At 46.0% G+C, this 25,466-nt stretch overlaps 1 protein-coding gene across 1 annotated transcript; it reads left to right on the top strand.

The window, feature by feature from the left end:
• The first annotated feature begins 5,715 nt into the window (after nucleotides 1-5,715).
• Nucleotides 5,716-20,252, top strand: GCLM (glutamate-cysteine ligase modifier subunit). The gene is made up of 7 exons (XM_069967709.1): nucleotides 5,716-6,030; nucleotides 15,044-15,109; nucleotides 15,903-15,987; nucleotides 16,511-16,567; nucleotides 17,554-17,756; nucleotides 19,389-19,503; nucleotides 19,818-20,252. Exons 1-7 carry the CDS (start codon nucleotides 5,911-5,913, stop codon nucleotides 19,988-19,990), a joined length of 819 nt encoding a protein of 272 aa, XP_069823810.1. The 5' UTR covers nucleotides 5,716-5,910; the 3' UTR covers nucleotides 19,991-20,252.
• The last annotated feature ends 5,214 nt before the right edge of the window (nucleotides 20,253-25,466 follow it).

The raw sequence follows: 25,466 nt of genomic DNA, 5'->3' as shown, positions 1-25,466 counted from the left end.
GTTATACAGTTACTATATATTATATACCACATGCTGCTATACTGTACAGTAACTTATATATCACATATCCAGCTGCTGTGTTATCAGGGTTATACAGTTACTATACATTATATACCACATGCTGCTATACTGTACAGTAACTTATATATCACATATCCAGCTGCTGTGTTATCAGGGTTATACAGTTACTATACATTATACACCACATGCTGCTATACTGTACAGTAACTTATATATCACATATCCAGCTGCTGTGTTATCAGGGTTATACAGTTACTATACATTATACACCACATGCTGCTATACTGTACAGTAACTTATATATCACATATCCAGCTGCTGTGTTATCAGGGTTATACGGTTACTATACATTATACACCACATGCTGCTATACTGTACAGTAACTTATATATCACATATCCAGCTGCTGCTGTGTTATCAGGGTTATACAGTTACTATACATTATATACCACATGCTGCTATACTGTACAGTAACTTATATATCATATATCCAGCTGCAGTGTTATCAGGGTTATACAATTACTATACATTATATACCACATGCTGCTATACTATACAGTAACTTATATATCACATATCCAGCTGCTGTGTTATCAGGGTTATACAGTTACTATACATTATATACCACATGCTGCTATACTATACAGTAACTTATATATCACATATCCAGCTGCTGTGTTATCAGGGTTATACAGTTACTATACATTATACACCACATGCTGCTATACTGTACAGTAACTTATATATCACATATCCAGCTGCTGTGTTATCAGGGTTATACAGTTACTATACATTATATACCACATGCTGCTATACTGTACAATAACTTATATCTCACATATCCAGCTGCTGCTGTGTTATCAGGGTTATACAGTTACTATATATTATATACCACATGCTGCTATACTGTACAGTAACTTATATATCACATATCCAGCTGCTGTGTTATCAGGGTTATACAGTTACTATACATTATATACCACATGCTGCTATACTGTACAGTAACTTATATATCACATATCCAGCTGCTGTGTTATCAGGGTTATACAGTTACTATACATTATACACCACATGCTGCTATACTGTACAGTAACTTATATATCACATATCCAGCTGCTGTGTTATCAGGGTTATACAGTTACTATACATTATACACCACATGCTGCTATACTGTACAGTAACTTATATATCACATATCCAGCTGCTGTGTTATCAGGGTTATACGGTTACTATACATTATACACCACATGCTGCTATACTGTACAGTAACTTATATATCACATATCCAGCTGCTGCTGTGTTATCAGGGTTATACAGTTACTATACATTATATACCACATGCTGCTATACTGTACAGTAACTTATATATCACATATCCAGCTGCTTCTCATTGTTTTATCTCTTCTACATGTTATTCAGAATAATAATCAGTATATTTGGGGGGTGGAACCAATTGTCTGCAGATCAGTGATTTCTTATGGGAAAATTTGCTTTGGTGTAAGAGTGGATTTGGATTACAAGCGCCGTCCCGGAACGGATTATACTCCTAATCCAAGGCACCACTGTGTATTGAATATTTTCCCCACAAAACTATGTATATATATATATATATATATTTCTCAGCTCTTCCTGCTCTGTAACATGGTACTGGCAGTGAGACTAGCCTAATTCTTACCAACATTAAAGGGGTAGTCCACCAGGGGGTGGATGAAAGCAACGACGTCCACTTACCTCCCCTGTTCCAGTGCTGGGTCCTGCATCACGCTGCTTCGTTCTCTGACCACTTCCTGATCTATGACGCAGCTTGAGCCGCAGTGCGGTCCTGCCTCTGAATGGTTGAGACCAGGAAGCGGCTGGAGCGGCATGATGCAAGACCCAGAGCTGCAACCGGGGAGGTAAATGGACGTTGTTGCTTTCATCCACCCCCTCCCCGACCATTGTGAGAAAGGAAACAGCATATACCCCAGGGTCAGCCCCGCCCCCAGTGCACCAAAATGCCTAATTAGCATAAAGATGAATCTACTAATAGCATGGAAATGGGCCGAGGATGAAGGTAAGAAACTCCTCATCATCCTCAGAGCCCCCTGCACAATAGGGAAGTGTCAGAAGGTTAAAGGGGAAATCCGGCAAAAATCTTTTTCTTTTAAATCAACTGATGTCACAAAGTTATATAGATTTGTAATTTACTTCTATTAAAAAATCTCCAGTCTTCCAGGACTTATCAGCTGCTGTGTGTCCTGCAGGAAGTGGTGTATCCTCTCCAGTCTGACACAGTGCTCTCTGCTGCCACCTCTGTCCATGTCAGGAACTGTCCAGAGCAGCAGCAAATCCCCATAGAAAACCTCTCCTGCTCTGGACAGTTCCTGACATGGACAGAGGTGGCAGCAGAGAACACTGTGTCACCAGCAGCTCAATGCGGGGGCCCCTGGAACCCTTGGAGGAAGATGGTAAGGCATCTACCTGGAGACTCCTTCAGCAGGTAAGTCTCCTTTTTGCTATTGACCAACTAGACCTAAGTGGAATAATCTGCTCCACACTATGGTGAAGATCAGGAGATCAGGAGACCAGGAAACTGCCTGTCTGAGCTCTGATAGGCCAAAAGAATAGATACAATCAGTCACATAGACAGGTAACCCTTCCTCTAGCTGTGCCTTACAGTATAGTGAGACATCTAGTGGTGGGAGCGCAGAATACATCTGATATGGTAGTACTGTACCATCCTACACACATGTAGTATTGTGTGGTATAATTATCTGTATAGTATTATTCCTTGTGTGCGGTATTATTATCTGTATAGTATTATTCCTTGTGTGCGGTGTTATTATCTGTATAGTATTATTCCTTGTGTGCGGTATTATTATCTGTATAGTATTATTCCTTGTGTGCGGTATTATCTGTATAGTATTATTTCTTGTGTGCGGTATTATTATCTGTATAGTATTGTTCCTTTGTGCGGTATTATTATCTGTATAATATTCCTTGAGTGCGGTATTATTATCTGTATAGTATTACTCCTTTGTGCGATATAATCTATATAGTATTATTCCTTGTGTGCAGTACTATTATCTGTATAGTATTATTCCTTTGTGCGGTATTATCTATATAGTATTATTCCTTGTGTGCGGTATTATTATCTGTATAGTATTATTCCTTGTGTGCAGTATTATTATCTGTATAGTATTACTCCTCTGAGCGGTATTATTATCTGTATAGTATTATTTCTTGTGCGGTATTATTATCTGTATAGTATTATTCCTTGTGCGGTATTATCTGTATAGTATTATTCCTTGTGTGCGGTATTATCTGTATAGTATTATTCCTTGTGTGCGGTATTATTATCTGTATAGTTTTATTCCTTGTGTGCGGTATTATCTGTATAGTATTATTCCTTGTGTGCGGTATTATTATCTGTATAGTATTATTCCTTTGTGCGGTATTATTATCTGTATAGTATTATTCCTTGTGTGCAGTATTATTATCTGTATAGTATTATTCCTTGTGTGCGGTATTATTATCTGTATAGTATTATTCCTTGTGTGCAGTATTATTATCTGTATAGTATTATTCCTTGTGCGGTATTATCTGTATAGTATTATTCCTTGTGCGGTATTATTATCTGTTTAGTATTATTCCTTGTGTGCGGTATTATCCGTATAGTATTATTCCTTGTGTGCGGTATTATCTGTATAGTATTATTCCTTGTGTGCGGTATTATTGTCTGTATAGTTTTATTTGTGCGGTATTATTATCTGTATAGTATTATTCCTTGTGCGGTATTATTATCTGTATAGTATTCCCTGTGTGCGGTATTATCTGTATAGTATTATTCCTTGTGTGTGGTATTATTATCTGTATAGTATTATTCCTTGTGCAGTATTATTATCTGTATAGTATTATTCCTTGTGCAGTATTATTATCTGTATAGTATTATTCCTTTGTGCGGTATTATCTATATAGTATTATTCCTTGTGTGCAGTATTATTATCTGTATAGTATTATTCCTTGTGTGCAGTATTATTATCTGTATAGTATTACTCCTCTGAGCGGTATTATTATCTGTATAGTATTATTCCTTGTGCGGTATTATTATCTGTATAGTATTATTCCTTGTGTGCGGTATTATTATCTGTATAGTTTTATTCCTTGTGCGGTATTATTATGTGTATAGTATTATTCCTTGTGCAGTATTATTCCTTGTGTGCGGTATTATTATCTGTATAGTATTATTCCTTGTGCGGTATTATTATCTGTATAGTATTATTCCCTGTGTGCGGTATTATTATCTGTATAGTATTATTCCTTGTGTGCAGTATTATTATCTATATAGTATTATTCCTTGTGTGCAGTATTATTATCTGTATAGTATTATTCCTTGTGCGGTATTATGTGTATAGTATTATTCCTTGTGCAGTATTATTATCTGTATTGTGTGCGGTATTATCTGTATAGTATTCCTTGTGTGCGGTATTATTATCTGTATAGTATTACTCCTTTGTGCGGTATTATTATCTGTATAGTATTACTCCTTTGTGCGGTATTATTATCTGTATAGTATTACTCCTTTGTGCGGTATTATTATCTGTATAGTATTACTCCTTTGTGCGGTATTATTATCTGTATAGTATTACTCCTTTGTGCGGTATTATTATCTGTATAGTATTACTCCTTTGTGCGGTATTATTATCTGTATAGTATTACTCCTTTGTGCGGTATTATTATCTGTATAGTATTACTCCTTTGTGCGGTATTATTATCTGTATAGTATTACTCCTTTGTGCGGTATTATCTGTATAGTATTATTCCCTGTGTGCTGTATTATTATCTGTATAGTATTACTCCTTTGTGCTGTATTATTATCTGTATAGTATTACTCCTTTGTGCGGTATTATTATCTGTATAGTATTACTCCTTTGTGCGGTATTATTATCTGTATAGTATTACTCCTTTGTGCGGTATTATTATCTGTATAGTATTACTCCTTTGTGCGGTATTATCTGTATAGTATTATTCCCTGTGTGCTGTATTATTATCTGTATAGTATTACTCCTTTGTGCTGTATTATTATCTGTATAGTATTACTCCTTTGTGCGGTATTATCTGATAGTATTATTCCTTGTGTGCAGTATTATTATCTGTATAGTATTACTCCTTTGTGCGGTATTATTATCTGTATAGTATTATTCCCTGTGTGCTGTATTATTATCTGTATAGTATTACTCCTTTGTGCGGTATTATTACTTACGTTATGTTATCCTGTCGTTACTCTTCTGTATTGAATATAAAACCAGGAGGAGATGATAAATGGCGCATGTGTATTATGTGACTATAGATTCATCACACCCTGTGCAGAGGAGCAGTTACCATAGCAACCAATCACATTCCAGTTTTTATTTCTCATAAACTTTTTTAAAACAAGAGCTGGAAACTGATTGCTTTGGAGAATGGAATGTGATTGGTTGCTATGGAGAATGGAATGTGATTGGTTGCTATGAAGAATGGAATGTGATTGGTTGCTATGGAGAATGGGAATGTGATTGGTTGCTATGGAGAATGGAATGTGATTGGTTGCTATGGAGAATGGAATGTGATTGGTTGCTATGGAGAATGGGAATGTGATTGGTTGCTATGGAGAATGGAATGTGATTGGTTGCTATTACATAAGGCTGTGAGGCGGCGGTGCGCACTCCCGGGCGGCAGGTGGCGCTGTTCCTCTCCCCGTACAGCGGTGATGTAGCAGAGCCGTGTGATGCGCACGTGTAGTGACGGCGGACCGGGGACAGTCACGGTTACACAGCACTTCTGCGCTTGGAGCGGTGCCGAGTCATCGTGCTGCAGCCGCCGCCGTATAACAGGAGGAGACGGGCGGAGGAGTCACACACACCCCGGGACATGGAGAGCGGAGCAGCCCGGAGCCTGATGGAGCGGGCGGGGACCCTGCACCTGCACACCGGCAACCTGATGAACTGGGGCCGGCTGAAGAGGAAGTGTGCGGTCACCCCGGGAGAGGAGGTGGGTGATGGCGGACTACAACTGCCAGCCGACACCGGGGATACAGATTGTATGTGTGTGTGTGCTGGAGAACTACAACTCCCAGCCGGCACCGGGGAGACAGACTGTATGTGTGTGTGTGCTGGAGAACTACAACTCCCAGCCGGCACCGGGGAGACAGACTATGTGTGTGTGTGCTGGAGAACTACAACTCCCAGCCGGCACCGGGGAGACAGACTATGTGTGTGTGTGCTGGAGAACTACAACTCCCAGCCGGCACCGGGGAGACAGACTGTATGTGTGTGTGTGTGTGTGCTGGAGAACTACAACTCCCAGCCGGCACCGGGGATACATATTTATTTGTGAGTGCTGCCAGCTGGTGCAAAACTACACCTCCCAGCATGCACTACACCTCCCAGCATGCACTACACCTCCCAGCATGCACTACACCTCCCAGCATGCACTACACCTCCCAGCATGCACTACACCTCCCAGCATGCACTACACCGCCCTGCATGCACTACACCTCCCAGCATGCACTACACCTCCCAGCATGCACTTGTCTTTTAGGGCTGGCTGCGAGTTGTAGTCTATGGAGCTGCACACACTGCTGTATATTGACATGCTGGGAGTTATAGTTTAAAGTGACTGTACCACCAGGCCCAGGCTGAAGCACTGGAGGCGGCCGACCCCCCTTAGTGGGAGGAACCCCCCGCCCCTCTATGATAGGGTTCCATTGATTCTAATGGAGTCACATCATGGAGGGGCGGGGTTTCTTCCCACTAAGGGGGGTCGGCCGCCTCCAGTGCTTCAGCCTGGGCCTGGTGGTACAGTCACTTTAACGTGACATTGTGGGATCACCTCTTGGTGCTGTCCATTATAGATATCAGCGTCACGGCGGGGATCTGCGCACAGCGTGGTGTCGTCAGTGTTTCATTTGGTCGCCCCCCCCTTTATGGACAACAGGAAAGCGTCAAAGTGGTCAGTGGGTGCCCAGAGAATAGATGTAATGGCGCAGCCTAGGGCTGGGCGATATTGGCCTAAATTAATATCGCGGTTTATCGCATATGTAGCTGCGGTAACGATAATTGGACGATAACTATGACACGCCCCCTTTGTAAGCCACACCCTTTTACAAGCCACACCCACTTGGTCGTGCCAAACTGGGGATAGTTTGTTTCTATAAAGTTAAAAAAAAGTACAGTAACTTAATGAGCAGCAACCCAAACTATGTACACACCACAGGACATGTATATACAGATATACAGCATATAGCTATGTGCACACTACAGGACGTTTATATACAGGTATATAGCCATGTACTATAGGTACCCAGAGTATATATATGATGGGTATATAGTATATACAGGTGACAGTACAGTACAATCTATCTATCTCTCTATCTGTCTCTCTGCCCTACTATACGGGGAGGCAGACAGGGGTGTATGAGTATACGGGGGGGCAGATTGGGGTGCATCACTATACGGACGGGGCGGACAGGGGTGTATGAGTATACAGGGGGGGCAGACAGGGGTGTATGAGTATACAGGGGGGGCAGACAGGGGTGTATGGGTATACAGGGGAGGGTGGATAGTGGTGTATGACTACGGGGGGGGGGGCTGACAGGGGTGTATGGGTAAACAGGGGGGCGGACGGGTGTATGATTATACGGGGGGGGGGGGGCGGACAGGGGTGTATTGCTGTATAGGGGGGCGGGCAGGGGTGTATTACTATACAGAAAGCTGCATGCTGGGACCTGTAGTTCCCTCAGTAACAGTACAGGGCTGTAACATAGAAGGAATGCATGGGCTGCAGCAGCCAATTATTATCCTGCTTGTTGCAGCCAATTATCCCTCCTATATTATAGTCCTGTACTGTTACTGAGGGAACTACAGGACAGCCGCCCCCACGTGCTGCTCCTCCACCTTCAGCTGTGACATGGCCTCCTTCCTGCACACACAGGACATTAGCATGTGCAGTGCTCGCGCGGCCGGGGGATGGGGGGGGGGACCGGCACCAGTCCCGGCCAGCAAGCGTTGAACGTTAATGTCCTGTGTGTGCAGGGACACTGGACAGGACAGGTGCGGCGGGACGGGTGCGGAGGAAGGCTGTGCACTCTATTCTCCCCTGGACCCTGCTGCTCCTCCATTTCCCCCGCGCACACCGGCGTCCCTGCACACACAAGACATTAACATCCTCCGGCCGGTGAGCGCTGCACATGTTAATGTCCTGTGTGTGCAGGGACGCCGGCCAGGACAAGTACAGCGGGACGGGGGGAGGGACGGCGCTCGGACTGGACGGGTGCGGGGGGACGGCTGTGCCCCCGGGCATTCTCACCGGGACCCTGCTGCTACTCCCGCTCTGATATGGGCGTCCCTGCACATAACGTGCAGCGATCACGCCGGGCCGCGAGTTTGCGTGCAGGAGCGCTCTGAGGATACAGGAAAGAGGGTACTCTGGGAGCTAAAAATACAAAATTACCGCAGATACCGTCCTGGCAGAGTTGAGGTTGGTTAACCGACCCCAGTGACGGTATCGGTATTTTTGCGGTATACCGCCCAGCCCTAGCGCAGCCTGTATAATAACACATGTATAGTACACAGGTACTCCCTAATCTGCTATTGTGCCTCCGGAGCTGCAATCTTAGCTCTCCTGAAGGGTAAGGTATAGCAGATGTAGGTGACAGTCGGTGTATACGCTGTATACCGCCACATGTACTTTCGCAATCTGTGCATTGTATATTATTAAATTATATGCGGTGATGCGGGGGGACGCAGCTCCCCTATGTGGACTCAGTGTGTGGGTGTGTTTGGGGCCGCAGCTCCCCTATGTGGCCACAGGGTTTGGGGCTGCAGCTCCCCTATGTGGCTGCAGTGTCTGGGGGCCACAGCTCCCCTACGTGGACTCAGTGTGTGGGTGTGTTTGGGGCCGCAGCTCCCCTATGTGGCCACAGGGTTTGGGGCTGCAGCTCCCCTATGTGGCTGCAGTGTCTGGGGGCCGCAGCTCCCATATGTGGCCGCAGTGTGTGGGTGGGTTTGGGGACGCAGCTCCCCTATGTGGCTGCAGGGTTTGGGGCCGCAGCTCCCCTATGTGGCTGCAGGGTTTAGGGGTGCAGCTCCCCTATGTGGCCGCAGGGTTTGGGGCTGCAGCTCCCCTATGTGGCCGCAGGGTTTGGGGCTGCAGCTCCCCTATGTGGCCGCAGGGTTTGGGGCCGCAGCTCCCCTATGTGGCCGCAGGGTTTGGGGCCGCAGCTCCCCTATGTGGCCGCAGCTCCCCTATGTGGCCCCAGCTCCCCTATGTGGCCGCAGGGTTTGGGGCCGCAGCTCCCCTATGTGGCCCCAGCTCCCCTATGTGGCCGCAGGGTTTGGGGCCGTAGCGGGTCAGTCACACTGCAGCACATTGGGTGAACTCTCTTTACTGCTGTTGTTTACTGCAGTAATCCTGGCAGCAGATTGTTTCTTCAGAAAGGTCACCTTTATAATGGTGTATACGGTATATACTCCTACACCCACCAGCACTGTCCTCCTCACATGTGAGGTGCCTGGTATACGGTATATACTCCTATACCCACCAGCACTGTCCTCCTCACATGTGAGGTGCCTGGTATACGGTATATACTCCCATACCCCCCAGCACTGTCCTTTTCACATGGGAGGTGCCTGGTATATGGTATATACTCCCATACCCCCCAGCACTGTCCTTTTCACATGGGAGGTGCCTGGTATACGGTATATACTCCTTCGTTTCGCTTTCTCGCTCTTCCCCGTCAGGGTGACTTGCACATTCCCGGTCACTAATCTTCTATTGTTTACCCTCCTCCCCTTATAGATCCCAGGACTCTTAGAGGGATTGTACAGAGAGAATTATAATAACTGCGAAGAGATGAGTGGCCGCTGTGTAATATATACATTAGTGTCAGCAATCTCAGGACCCCCATAGAGTTCTATGAGGAGACCCCACTGGAGCTCTGATCTCCAACCCCCCCCCCCCCCCCCCCCCCCCCCCACCGAGGACGTGTTCAGGCTCTATGGGTGAAAGCGTCCGATCAGAGATGAATATTAATGACCTGACTATCCAGCACTTCAGAGCAGCAATCCCATCTACCACTACAACTCCCATCATACCCGGCCTGTGGCCTCATAGCTGATGCAAAATGACATGTTGGAAATTGTAGTTTTATGTCATCCGGAGGGAGGCCCAAGGTTGGAGACTATTGCCTTACAGCATCCAGTCATGTGATAGGTGTTAGTATACCGTGTACGGATGTACCTTGGTTTAAGAGCTCACAGTCTACAGTGGTCTACAGTGCTGTAATATGACCCAGGAAGTCTCCCTCACCTTCCAAATCACAGCAGATCCACTTCAGGCTGCGGCTTACATCAGGGGACAGGACTGTGGGGGTAATCTCTCCATATCTGTAACCCCTCTCTCCCCGGACAGAGAGCGCTGCATGTATGTGCCCACATCTGTCCTGCTCATTCCTTCCTGCTCCCTGCAGTCTCTGTCAGCCCTTGTGTTTCCCATCCTCTCCATTCCTGCTATATTGTGCCTGCACTTACCCTCAGCTATACACACTGCTGTCACTGTCCTCCTGCACAGCTCTGTGATTCTCACTTCCTGATTGGTCTATGCTGAACACACGCCCTTCCCCATTGCAGTCATGTGACCTCACAGACCTCTGACAGCCGCCCTGCTTCTCTATTCTTGCCCGTTGTACTACGCTACTGCATTATGGGGATCTGCAGCTCCATCCTGTATCTACAAGCTGCAGTGTTATCAGGGTTATACAGTTACTATACATTATATACCACATGCTGATTGCTATACTGTACAGTAACTTATATATCACATATCCAGCTGCTGCTGTGTTATCAGGGTTATACAGTTACTATACATTATATACCACATGCTGCTATACTGTACAGTAACATAGATCACATATCCAGCTGCTGCTGTGTTATCAGGGTTATACAGTTACTATACATTATACACCACATGCTGCTATACTGTACAGTAACTTATATATCACATATCCAGCTGCTGTGTTATCAGGGTTATACAGTTACTATACATTATATACCACATGCTGCTATACTGTACAGTAACTTATATATCACATATCCAGCTGCTGCTGTGTTATCAGGGTTATGCAGTTACTATACATTATATACCACATTCTGCTATACTGTACAGTAACTTATATATCACATATCTAGCTGCTGTGTTATCAGGGTTATACAATTACTATACAATATATACCACATGCTGCTATACTGTACAGTAACTTATATATTACATATCCAGCTACTGTGTTATCAGGGTTATACAGTTACTATACATTATATACCACATGCTGCTATACTGTACAGTAACTTATATATCACATATCCAGCTGCTGTGTTATCAGGGTTATACAGTTACTATACATTATATATCACATGCTGATTGCTATACTGTACAGTAACTTATATATCACATATCCAGCTGCTGTGTTATCAGGGTTATACAGTTACTATACATTATACACCACATGCTGCTATACTGTACAGTAACTTATATATCACATATCCAGCTGCTGTGTTATCAGGGTTATACAGTTACTATACATTATATACCACATGCTGCTATACTGTACAGTAACTTATATATCACATATCCAGCTGCTGTGTTATCAGGGTTATACAGTTACTATACATTATACACCACATGCTGCTATACTGTACAGTAACTTATATATCACATATCCTGCTGCTGTGTTATCAGGGTTATACAGTTACTATACATTATATACCACATGCTGCTATACTGTACAGTAACTTATATATCACATATCCAGCTGCTGTGTTATCAGGGTTATACAGTTACTATACATTATATACCACATGCTGATTGCTATACTGTACAGTAACGTATCACATATCCAGCTGCTGCTGTGTTATCAGGGTTATACAGTTACTATACATTATACACCACATGCTGCTATACTGTACAGTAACTTATATATCACATATCCAGCTGCTGCAGTGTTATCAGGGTTATACAGTTACTATACATTATACACCACATGCTGATTGCTATACTGTACAGTAACTTATATATCACATATCCAGCTGCAGTGTTATCAGGGTTATACAGTTACTATACATTATACACCACATGCTGCTATACTGTACAGTAACTTATATATCACATATCCAGCTGCTGCAGTGTTATCAGGGTTATACAGTTACTATACATTATATACCACATGCTGCTATACTGTACAGTAACTTATATATCACATATCCAGCTGCTGCAGTGTTATCAGGGTTATACAGTTACTATACATTATACACCACATGCTGCTATACTGTACAGTAACTTATATATCACATATCCAGCTGCTGCAGTGTTATCAGGGTTATACAGTTACTATACATTATACACCACATGCTGCTATACTGTACAGTAACTTATATATCACATATCCAGCTGCTGTGTTATCAGGGTTATACAGTTACTATACATTATACACCACATGCTGATTGCTATACTGTACAGTAACTTATATATCACATATCCAGCTGCTGTGTTATCAGGCTTATACAGTTACTATACATTATACACCACATGCTGCTATACTGTACAGTAACTTATATATCACATATCCAGCTGCTGTGTTATCAGGGTTATACAGTTACTATACATTATACACCACATGCTGCTATACTGTACAGTAACTTATATATCACATATCCAGCTGCTGTGTTATCAGGGTTATACAGTTACTATACATTATATACCACATGCTGCTATACTGTACAGTAACTTATATATCACATATCCAGCTGCTGTGTTATCAGGGTTATACAGTTACTATACATTATACACCACATCTATATATATCTATCCTGTATATATGTATATTTTTCATTTTGTGGTATAACAGGAAACGGTCCGATATCTCTTCACTATTTGTTCTGAAGAGCGCAGGGACTTCCCGTGTGTATATCTATATCCCTCCTCATATCTATCTATATATATATATATATCCATCCTGTGACATCCCAGCTGGGAGGAGGATGGGTAGTAGCTGCGGTGTCTCTTGTCCTCGGGTGACTCGTCTCTTATCACAATCCTGCAGCATCCCTCCTACTTACATATAGTGAGATTCCGCTATCTATAGACCGTGTATGCCTGCTGCACCCTCCTCGCGCTCCCTGCGCCCGGACCCCCACTGATCAGTGTGTCACCCCCCCGGTCCTGTGTGATAAGTTATCATTTTCGGGACAGCCCCTTTAAGCACTGACTGTATTACACGGAGGATCTTTGGTAGAATGAGCTGGTTATCCGGAATCAGCGAGGTCCCTGTCATAGCAAAGTGACCCCGATAAGGGCGAGTGATTGGATTGTAGGGTCGGGGTCTGGTCCTTAAAGTGGAACTCCAGCTATTTTTTTTTTCTTTCAAATCAACTGGTTTCAGAAAGTTTCCCGATTTGTTAATTATTCATTTAAAAACCTCCAGTCTTCTGGTGCTTATCAGCTGCTGTATGTCCTGCAGGAAGTGGTGTATTCTCTTCAGTCTGACACAGTGCTCTCTGCTGCCACCTCTGTCCATGTCAGGAACTGTCCAGAGCAGCAGCAAATCCCCCATAGAAAACCTCTGCTGCTCTGGACAGTTCCTGACATAGAACTGTAGTCACTCCTGTTAGTAGAAGACGTTGACGTCCGGCGTCTCCATGTTTACCATACGAAAGAGGAAGGAAAGTCACGCTGCCTGATCTTACACAAGTGATGTCACTAGAGGGAAGCGTATATAACAGAGCCTCAGGATATAACACGGACGCTGTGTACAGTAATGGCGACATCTGGGCCCCGAGCAGCGGTTATCGCCCTGTGTCTGGGTATATGTATACATATATATCCTTATAGCTGATACCTCTGGGTATATGTATACATATATATCCTTATAGCTGATACCTCTGGGTATATGTATACATATATATCCTTATAGCTGATACCTCTGGGTATACGGACAGATACATATATATCCTTATAGCTGATACCTCTGGGTATACGGACAGATACATATATATCCTTATAGCTGATACCTCTGGGTATATGTATACATATATATCCTTATAGCTGATACCTCTGGGTATACGGACAGATACATATCCTTATAGCTGATACCTCTGGGTATACAGACAGATACATATCCTTATAGCTGATACCTCTGGGTATATGTATACATATATATCCTTATAGCTGATACCTCTGGGTATATGTATACATATATATCCTTATAGCTGATACCTCTGGGTATACGGACAGATACATATATATCCTTATAGCTGATACCTCTGGGTATACAGACAGATACATATCCTTTGTGCCGTCCTGTTTGATCTCGGCGGGATCCCCGGCCAGTCTTGCACATAGTAATACATAGTGTTCCTTGGGGTCAAGGGTCACTGTTCCTCTTGTTCTCTGGGGTTTGGGGGTCACTTGGCTTCTGCGATGATGTTGTGTAACTCTGTAAACTTCACGTTACACGAGTGATCACATGATCCGCCCTATCTGGGCTGAGATAATAGGTCAGTGATTACAGGAATCCTCTGATCATAGCCGCCTCTTATTAACCCTTTCTTTTCCCAGTTTGTTATATTGAGTTAAGAAACTGTATGACTTTGTAAAGGGGAACATGGAGTAAAGGCGTGTAGAATAAGAACGGTGTGGAGCGGCTATACAGAGAGGGGCGTCCGTACAGAGCAGGGTGTCTACACTGTGATCATCCATACGGGGGGGGGGGGGGGCATCCGTACAAAGCGGGGCGTCCGAACACTGTGATCGTCCATAGAGAGGGGGGCAATGGGGGGGCGGCGCCCGTACAGAATGGGGGGTCTGTACACTGCAATCATCCATACAGCGCTGGCATCTATACAGTGGCGGCATCCATATAGTGCCAGGGTCCATATAGTGAGGGGCGTCTATACATTGCCAGGTAGGACTTCAGTGAGGTCTCCATTACAATGATTCTTCTTTCTCTTTGCAGCTCGGGGATTGTATAAGGACGACGCTGAATGAATGGAGCCTGAAGGTGACCCCTGAGCTCCTGCAGGTAAACAGTCCTCGTATATGAATGTATAGAACGTCTCATCCTGACCTCAGAGTATTGGGATCAGCATAGGATGTCTGATCCGGCCATGTACCCTCTGATTGGCATCATAGACATTAGGGGCGTGACGGCCGGGCTGTCCCCGAGTTGTCTGTGTGGGTGCGTGGTGGATCTTAGCGGACTCGCTGATCCGGTTACATTCGCTGTGTTAATCATTACATTAACAATTATTCTCTAGAAGTCGGTGCCAGTTCGGCAGGACGGTGATGTAGGTGATTGGCCTATAATCTGCCAGTTTATTGGGATTCTCAGCCTCTCGTATCACTAAGGGTGCGGTATATACCCTGTCGCTCCCGATGGTGCCCAGAACGCTGCACAGGTGTCTTTTTAATAACACGTCGGCCGTTATTCGGTAGTCTAGGTGTGTGCCGTGCCAAACCTTACAGGAGCGCAGTCCTGGACACACACACTACATGAGACGAGCTCGGCCGTGACCTGCGGGTTATAGTGTAACTCTGATCCCAGGTCTGGAGCTGAATGGCGTCGGGGATCTGTATATAGAAGCCATTGTCCCAGAGCAGACAGTGATCACAAGCGAGGCGCTGCGTGTCAGACCGTGTAAGCTGACAGGAATACGTAATCCCTCCCCCCGGCCAGGACGTTCCGTGTGTAATGTCCGAGAAACTGTGTCTGGGGTGACTCCTCTGTACAGTACATACTGCTATATTATAATATATCCCCCCTGTACAGTATATACATGTACCTGCTATATGTTATATACTCCTTGTGTCTATAGGAATCTCCTGATACGCTGGAGTGCGCCATGACGCTGGCGCTGGAAACCATAAACCCTGAAGAAAGAGACGAGATGAAAGTGTCAGGTAAATACACAGAATATCTGCCTCCTCTTACCTACTGCACCCCGATACCCACCCTACACCTACTGCACCCCGATACCCACCCTACACCTACTGCACCCCTATACCCACCCTACACCTACTGCACCCCTATACCCACCCTACACCTACTGCACCCTTATACCCACCCTATACCTACTGCACCCTTATACCCACCCTACACCTACTGCACCCTTATACCCACCCTACACCTACTGCACCCTTATACCCACCCTACACCTACTGCACCCTTATACCCACCCTACACCTACTGCACCCCTATACCCACCCTATACCTACTGCACCCTTATACCCACCCTACACCTACTGCACCCTTATACCCACCCTACACCTACTGCATCCCTATACCCACCCTACACCTACTGCACCCTTATACCCACCCTACACCTACTGCACCCTTATACCCACCCTACACCTACTGCACCCCTATACCCACCCTACACCTACTGCACCCTTATACCTCTGACTCTTTCTTCTCCTCCTTTAGTGAAGCTGTTTCTTCTGGGTGACGGCCTGTCCTCCATTAGCCATGCTGTAGACATGGGTAAGTCCTGCTCCTCATGGTGTTATATTGGGGATACTGCTAATGGCCGCTGTGGATGAGTGACCGGTCACATGATAGGACTCTGGGTATAGACGCTCCGCACACTTCCTACAATGGCTCCTATGCAGTTACAAGTATGAGGTCACTATAGACCCCGGGGCGCTGGGTTGTGGACACTTATACCCAGGAAGCCGTGTGTGTGCCGCCCCTGCACTGATCGGTTGCCCCCGTGTGAGGGCGGATGGATGCCCCCGTGTGAGGGCGGATGGTTGCCCCCGTGTGAGGGCGGATGGTTGCCCCCTCAGCCCCCTTCCTGGAAGGCTTCCATAGAGCTGTATTGTGCACAGTTCCGGCTCCCGGCCTCTCCGCTATCTCCATGGTTGGCCGGTTACTTGCAGCGTTCACTGTCAGACTATGGGACGGGGCGTGAGCGGCTCTTATCCTGGATTAGATTTTGGCAGCGGGCCTGACCTCATGTGAACTGTTTTTTAATAAAGCCCATAGTGCAGAAAGAGCCGGAGCCGGTGATGTAACCCCATAGAGAATAAACAGCTATTTGGCAGCGACACTGAGGAGTGTGTGATCGCGGCAGATTATAGAGCGAGTGTTATAAACGCTGTGTACGAAGCAGGATACATACCCCGCCGTGTGCAGAGCAACAACACCCCCCCCCCCCCGCTCCGCTGTGTGCAGAGCCCCCCCCCCACCAGCTGATTTTAAAGAGAGAAATTTTGTGGTGAACAACTCCTTTAAGAAGACAACGATCAACCAACATACACTATGTCGGCTGATCGCTGTCTTTCAGCATGTTCTATTACACTGATAACGATGGTGACGGTCTGTGCGTCATTGGAGCGGCTCCCCACTACCACGCCCTGGGTGTGAGTTACTGCCGGGCTGTGGACGGGTCAGGCCTCTTATGCAGTCAGTGGATAAGCTGGTAGCGGTGGACGTTGCCTCTCATCATCCGTCTGTTGTTTCCGCAGCCTGCTCCGCCCTCGCTGTCGCACAGCTGGATTCCGTGATCATTGCGCCGCCTCCCCTGGAAGATGGCGTCACCCTTACCCTGGAGCATCTGCAGCCGTACTGGAGGGAACTGGAGCGGCTCGTTCAGAACAATAAAGTTGTTGCTATAGGGACGTCGGATCTGGATAAACCCCTCCTGGAACAGCTTTACCTCTGGGCACAGGTGAGGCATCCGGCGCCAGTCACTGGCTGTACAATGGGAATATGGTTTCCGGTTTTGTGTATATGAGATGTCGCTGTGTTACATTACTGGCATCATACTTGAAGCGTCTTCTTTGTGTGAGAAAAATTGTGTTGCTGTTATAACTTTCAAAGTCTAAATCAACAGTAGATATAGTAGTGATATAAAACAAGTTTTATCATGCGGTAATACAAAGCTATACTTACTGTATACAGGTTCAGTCTCCTGAAGGCAGCTATATACCAGCTATACTTACTGTATACAGGTTCAGTCTCCTGAAGGCAGCTATATAACAGCTATACTTACTGTATCCTGGTCCAGTCTTCTGAAGGCTGCTATATAACAGCTATACTTACTGTATCCAGGTCCAGTCTCCTGAAGGCAGCTATATAACAGCTATACTTACTGTATCCAGGTCCAGTCTCCTGAAGGCAGCTATATAACAGCTATACTTACTGTATCCTGGTCCAGTCTTCTGAAGGCTGCTATATAACAGCTATACTTACTGTATCCAGGTCCAGTCTCCTGAAGGCAGCTATATAACAGCTATACTTACTGTATCCAGGTCCAGTCTCCTGAAGGCTGCTATATAACAGCTATACTTACTGTATCCAGGTCCAGTCTCCTATATAACATCTATACTTACTGTATCCTGGTCCGGTCTCCTGAAGGCAGCTATATATATAACAACTATACTTACTGTATCCAGGTCCAGTTTCCTGAAGGCTGCTATATAACAGCTATACTTACTGTATCCAGGTCCAGTCTCCTGAAGGCAGCTATATAACAGCTATACTTACTGTATCCAGGTCCAGTCTCCTGAAGGCAGCTATATAACGGCTATACTTACTGTATCCAGGTCCAGTCTCCTGAAGGCTGCTATATAACAGGTATACTTACTGTATCCAGGTCCAGTCTCCTGAAGGCAGCTATATAACAGGTATACTTACTGTATCCAGGTCCAGTCTCCTGCTATATAACAGCTATACTTACTGTATCCAGGTCAAGTCTCCTGAAGGCAGCTATATAACAGCTATACTTACTGTATCCAGGTCCAGTCTCCTGAAGGCAGCTGTATACTTACTGTATGGGACAGTCTGCTGAAGGTTGCTTCTCTGTGATTGGTCAGATGACTGGGACTTCCTGTTTTCTGACTCTTTGAAAAAATAAAGAGAGTCAGAACACAAGAAGTGACGTTTTCTCCATGATAAAAAAAGTAAATTGTTAACTTTCCTTATATCACATCTACTGTTGATAAAGATTTTGAAAGTTGTAACGACAGCGACTCCTTCAGTGACATCGGGGATCATCAGCTGCTTTATCATCGTTCTCAGCAGGCAGTGATACCTATGGCCGATCCTGTTCACATAACCACGTCCGTCAGCACTGCTGTATTCTGGATGTGGTGGGATTCTACCACTGCTTGCTGTCGGTGAATTGTTAGACAATATTAAACTGAGACAAAGTACCAGAAAGTTTTTAGATGCCTCATTCTGCAATAAAACGCTTAATAGACAAAAACTGGGAAAGTCACAGAGAGGGGTCATTGACTATCGATGGAGGGAAGTTTAATCTGAGTTATAAATCCTGAGTACTCTGTGCTGCCGCCTACAGGTGAAGCCGAGCAGTAACCAGGTGAACCTGGCATCGTGCTGCATCATGCCCCCGGATCTCACCGCCTTCGCAAAGGAGTTCGACATTCAGTTATTGACACACAGCGATTCCAGAGGTGAGAGGGGTCTGGGGTGTAATAAATAAATCTGACTATGGAGGCCAGTGATTGGCTGCTGTGGGTGTGTGATGTCATTGCTACAGGGACTCAGGATCCCGCCAGTACTAGCCAAAAATGACCGTATATATAAGCAAATTAGCGGAGAAGGGGGTTCTCCAAGGAGAAGGAAAGATTCTAACTGTTCTGATGAAAAGGGGGGGGGGGGCGGGTGCACGTTGCGAGCATTGCGTATAGATGGAACCCCCCCCCCCCCCCCTCACTTTCTTGCATCTTTTGGATATTTTCTTATTTCTTTGTTTCATCTCACACAGAAATCTTATCTGAAGAAAACTTCCAAGAATTTCTTCGAGAAGGGATCCAAGGAGCTCCGGTGTCTGGCTGGACCCCAGAATGGATCCTACGATATTCCGTCATTGTGAAAACACGGGGGATTATAAAGTCAAAGGGCTACATAATAGAAGCCAAGAGGAAAGCTCTGCACTGAGCGTGGGGGCCCGGAGCGACCACTGACCTTACCCGGCAGATGGTGCAAAGAGACGACCAAAATAATCTCTGGACCCCGGGTGATCCCTGCGGCCTCAACAATCCCGACCCCCGGGCGATCCCTGCGGTCTCAACATTCCCGACACCCGGGCGATCCCTGTGGCCTCAACAATCCCGGGCGATCCCCGCGGCCACAACTATCCCGACCCCTGGGCGATCCCTGTGGCCTCAACAATCCCGACCCCCGGGTGATCCCCGCGGCCTCAACTATCCCGATCCCCGCGGCCACCACGTTTACTGACTGCAAACTGTTCAAGTAGAGAAGCTGAGGAGCGAAGCTTCCCCGTAACTCTGCCAGGAAACTTTATTGTACTTCGATCTCTTGTTGGCGCCGTGCAGATGGCACAAACAGACCGAGCATTGTCCTGCGCTCACAAGATCTCCGCTATCAGATGATGGTTACACTTGGTTTATGCATCATAATCTCATAAAATGATCCCCGCAGCCCAGGTCACAATGTTCCTACTGTGATAGATAAACTATCAATAACCCTGAGGGCTGTATGTTATAGGACCAGCCCTGGCCTGATCCGACCCCACAGTGTGAAGACTGTATGTTATAGGACCAGCCCCGATCCGACCCCGCAGTCTGAGGACTCCTATATTTTATAGGACCAGCCCTGACCCGATCCGACCCCGCAGTCTGAGGACTCGCCTATATTTTATAGGACCAGCCCCGACCCCGCAGTCTGAGGACTCCTATATCTTATAGGACCAGCCCTGATCCGACCCCGCAGTCTGAGGACTCCTATATCTTATAGGACCTGACCTGATCCGACCCCGCAGTCTGAGGACTCTCCTATATCTTATGGGACCAGCCCCGACCCCGCAGTCTGAGGACTCTCCTATATCTTATGGGACCAGCCCCGACCCCGCAATCTGAGGACTCCTATATTTTATAGGACCAGCCCTGACCCGATCCGACCCCGCAGTCTGAGGACTGTATGTTATAGGACCAGCCCCGACCCGACCCCGCAGTCTGAGGACTTCTATATTTTATAGGACCAGCCCTGACCCGACCCGTCCCCGCAGTCTGAGGACTCGCCTATATCTTATAGGACTGACCTGGTCTGAGGACTCCTATATCTTATAGGACTGACCCCATCTGAGGACTCATCTGTATCTTATAGGACCAGCCCTAACCTGACCCTGCAGTCTGAGGACTGTATCTTACAGGACTCGTCTGACCCCGTGGTCTGAGGACCTGACTCCATCTCCGTGTCTCATCTGGTCCGTTGTTACATAGATCACTGTTAAAACTTTGGGTTCACACTTTTTTACTGTCTTCCTTTTTTTTGGATACAGAAACCTATAACTGCGCTCATCTCCGTGCGGGAAAGGTCCGCAGTGGTCATAATCGGACAGTCGCTGTGAGTGACTCTGCTGGTAACGTGCACAGATTATAACGCTGTTACGCGTGGCGTCACGATTGCCCTTTTCCGTAAAGGCGGCTGTTTTATCTGAGGTTATACGTTTCCGTTTCGTTGTCGGACCCCTGTATATGTGAAGGGCGCGGCTCGTTGGATTTGGCCTAAATGATATTCCGTGTATAGCGGCTTAAGCCCTGGGATCTGCCGTTCTCCCCTATCGGGATGAGTGATGCCGCGTTATCCATTGTCACACTTGTGAACGTTGGTGATTTAAACACTAAAGTCACTTATTGTAACCAGCAACTAGTTCTTAAATGTGTAACTGTATAACCAGTTGGTTCGCATGGACGACCGCCGACCCCAGTCACATGACCATGGATCTTGTCGTGATCAGAGGACCAGATTGGGTCTATTAGTCATGTGACTTTACTTTCCGTCTCCTGTTTGCCCTCCGTTCTGTTAGAGGTGGAAAGTCTCGGCCCCCGATATTCTCCCGACTCTTAAACCTCCTTTTATTAAATACAGTTTTGGCAGAAGGTGAAGGAAAGAACCTAATCTGCTGTAATCCCCGGACATGGCGGCTGCGGGATCCGTGTACGGGAGATAAAGATGGCAGGGCGCCCACCGGCTTGTACTGTATACATGGCTGCACTGCTGAGCATCCAATCCATCGGACAACTGGTGTTCTCCCCAATATAGAAGATAGATTAAATATATATTTTATACTGAATTATGTAACGTGGCTGAGAAGGGGGATGGAGCCGCCTGTGTGTACTGTGCCGCCTGTGTGTACTGTGCATTGTGATGTTTTAGTTTGGAATAAAGTTTCAAGCAACTTTTTTGAACCTTTTAAAATGATTTCCTAGCTGTGATCTGTGACTGCAACATTGTAGTTCTGCAGTTTCCTTCAAGGGGTTATCCAGCGCTACAAAAACATGGCCATTTCCCCCTACTGTTGTCTCCAGTTTGGGTGGAGTTTTGAAACTTCAATCCATTGAAGTAAATGGAGCTTAATTGCAAACCGCACCTGAACTGGAGACAACAGAAGGGGGAAAAGTGGCCATGTTTTTGTAGCGCTGGATAACCCCTTTAAGGGTTGGGGGGGGGGGGGGGGGGCGGCGGTGCTAGAACATTGCAGAGACGACCCGTGGCGTGCCTTTTACTTGTGTAACCCTCATGGCGTGCTGGGGGGCGCTCGTATCCTGGTTGAACCATTCGTGGAGCGCTGGGGGTTGTGCTTCTGCAACGTTCGGGCCACCATGTGTGTTTGCAGTATGACGTCCCCCATCGTGCTCGGACACCTCCAGTGTTGCTCGGTCGCTGTAGTTTTGTCCCGATTCAGGGGTTGTAGTCTTGCAGCGTTGTTGTTGTTTTGTATATGTGTCAGAATATGATGGGGGTTGTAGTTCAGCAGCAGCTGGAGGGTCACTGGGTCCTCTTATAGCAGAGATGGAGAACTTTCAGCTCCGACAGAACTACGACACCCATCATGTCTGGACAGTAAAGCTTCAGCTCTCCAGGCATGATGGGAGTTGTAGTCTTGCTGGGAGGCTTCCTTCCATCTGCCTGGAGGGGGCGCTCTTCTACAATGGCTGCAGACATGTGACCGCTGGGATGGCTGACACTACATTGGTTTATCATCGGGCGCAGATTTCTCTTGTGTTTCGGTTTCACTGTTTGTTTTTTGCTTTTACCTGAATAAATATTTGTTTGTTTCTACACTTTGTGGCCTCTCTGACGGGTTTGTACATTATATCTGCCATCTATCTGCCCTCATAGTGGATGATCCCCTCTGACCTCTCATAGTGGGGGTCACATGACTGACGGGGTCCGGGGATCCGGACGGGGGTCCTTCCATTGAGCCGCTATATGTATCATAATGAGGGATGAGCAGATTTTACAGCAGTAGCAAAGCGATTCACTAGGCTCGGCAGTCGGCTTGTCTGTCTGCCGGGTGCCTGGAAAAGCTGGATCCAGTCCTGGGAAACTCCTCCCACTGCTGTAATATACTCATCTCTAATCATAAAACGCAGAACGGTGATGGAGACTAAACTGTAACGTATATGGGCAATAACCGTATCCATTAAAGGGGAACTCCAGCAAAAATGTTTTGTTTTTTTTTTTTTCAAATCAAATTGTGTCCGAAAGTTCTATAGATTTGTAACTCGCGTCTACTAAAAAAATCTCCATTTTTCCATTACTTTTCAGCTGCTGTATGTCCTGCAGGAAGTGGTGTATTCTCTCCAGTCTGACACAGTGCTCTCTGCTGCCACCTCTGTACGTGTCAGGAACTGTCCAGAGCAGCAGAGGTTTTCTATGGGGATTTGCTGCTGCTCTGGACAGTTCCTGACATGGACAGAGGTGGCAGCAGAGAGCACTGTCAGACTGAAGAGAATATACCACTTCCTGCAGGACATACAGCAGCTGATAAGTAATGGAAGACTGGAGATTTTTACATATAAATAACAAATCTATATAACTTTCTGACACTAACCGATTTAAAAGAAAATGATTTTCACCGCTAAAGCTTTGGCTGTCCAGGCATGATGGGAGTTGTAGTTTTGCAGCAGCTGGAGGGCCCAGGTTCCCTCCCCCAGCCCCACATGGATACTCTGCCATCTGGTAATACATATTCCTGCTGTAGTAGCATAAAGCATTGCTGACCTGTCTGCACCCCACACTGGTTTGGGGGTCTTACTTTTGAATTTTGTGATTGCTCAACACTACAAGTCCCAGAATGCATTGCTTTTCTTTCAGTTCTTCGTCACAGCCCTCCCACCCTGCCTGCTCTCTTCCCTCAGCACCCTTGTTTGCTCAGGGAACTGGTGATTTAGACTGGAGGGGGCTGATCATTGGCAATGACATCAATCAGGGGGTGGAGCTAGAGCTCAGAGAAGATACAACCACGCCTCCTGTGACATCAGAGGGAGGAGCCGGGGAGCTGCGGACAATACACCTTATATGGTCCTTCTCTTTTCTATTTCCTGTGTGTGATGAGCTGTAGTCGTGCACCAGTTACCTCTGCTGTCTGACCGACTGCCCCCGATATAATGGAAGGATGTGGCCTGCCAGGACCGATCACTGTTACAGCCTGTCTATAGCCGGAGACTGAGGGTTCACTGCAACGGCAAACATCACCATGAACTCTGCAAATGGCTTTATAGTCCAGTCCCCTAAGAGCGCCATCAAACATTGCCAAAGCAAAAAACCTCAAAAACTTTTAAATGTTCCATCAGGATTAGTGTTTGTTTTTTATTTTTTTAGTACTGAGACTGGTGGCGCAGAGATCCTGGTGGTACGGTCCTTTTGTGCCCCCCCCCCCCCGTGCATAGAGCCGCTGCACAAGAAGAAAACGGGGCGAGCACAGGAATCGGGGGGGTGATCAAAAAGAACTATCAAGGTAGTAAAAAAAAAAACAAAAACATTTGGCCGCCTCAAAAATTTTCATCTACAAAAAGTTTAACCCTATTTCGGTATCTCTGCGTGTGGTGTAAACTGCTGCTGTACTGCAATATGGGGAACTCTGAGGAGGAGAAAACCCAATGCCCAATGTGTCCCATCACAGACGGGGAATAGAAAGTGATGAGGGGCTCCGACCTCTACCACACTATGCTATATATATACTGTATACGCCCTGTGCATCCATCTATATACTGTATACACACTGCATCCATCTATATACTGTATACGCCCTGTGCATCCATCTATATACTGTATACGCCCTGTGCATCCATCTATCTACTGTATATGCCCTGTGCATCCATCTATCTACTGTATATGCCCTGTGCATCCATCTATATACTGTATACACACTGCATCCATCTATATACTGTATACACACTGCATCCATCTATATACTGTATATGCCCTGTGCATCCATCTATATACTGTATACGCCCTGTGCATCCATCTATATACTGTATACACACTGCATCCATCTATATACTGTATACACCCTGTGCATCCATCTATATACTGTATACACACTGCATCCATCTATATACTGTATACACACTGCATCCATCTATATACTGTATATGCCCTGTGC

The sequence above is a fragment of the Dendropsophus ebraccatus genome, chromosome 4 (assembly GCF_027789765.1).
Source record: "Dendropsophus ebraccatus isolate aDenEbr1 chromosome 4, aDenEbr1.pat, whole genome shotgun sequence".
NCBI classification, from domain to species: domain Eukaryota; kingdom Metazoa; phylum Chordata; class Amphibia; order Anura; family Hylidae; genus Dendropsophus; species Dendropsophus ebraccatus.
This window is presented reverse-complemented; position numbering and strand designations above follow the sequence as displayed.

Bases quoted from the DNA above. Each gene is read 5' to 3' on its own strand.
- GCLM (XM_069967709.1), top strand. From the start codon at position 5,911: ATGGAGAGCGGAGCAGCCCGGAGCCTGATGGAGCGGGCGGGGACCCTG. The intron at 15,110-15,902 runs GTAAACAGTCCT...TTGTGTCTATAG, and splicing joins TGACCCCTGAGCTCCTGCAG to GAATCTCCTGATACGCTGGA. The intron at 17,757-19,388 runs GTGAGGCATCCG...TGCCGCCTACAG, and splicing joins AGCTTTACCTCTGGGCACAG to GTGAAGCCGAGCAGTAACCA.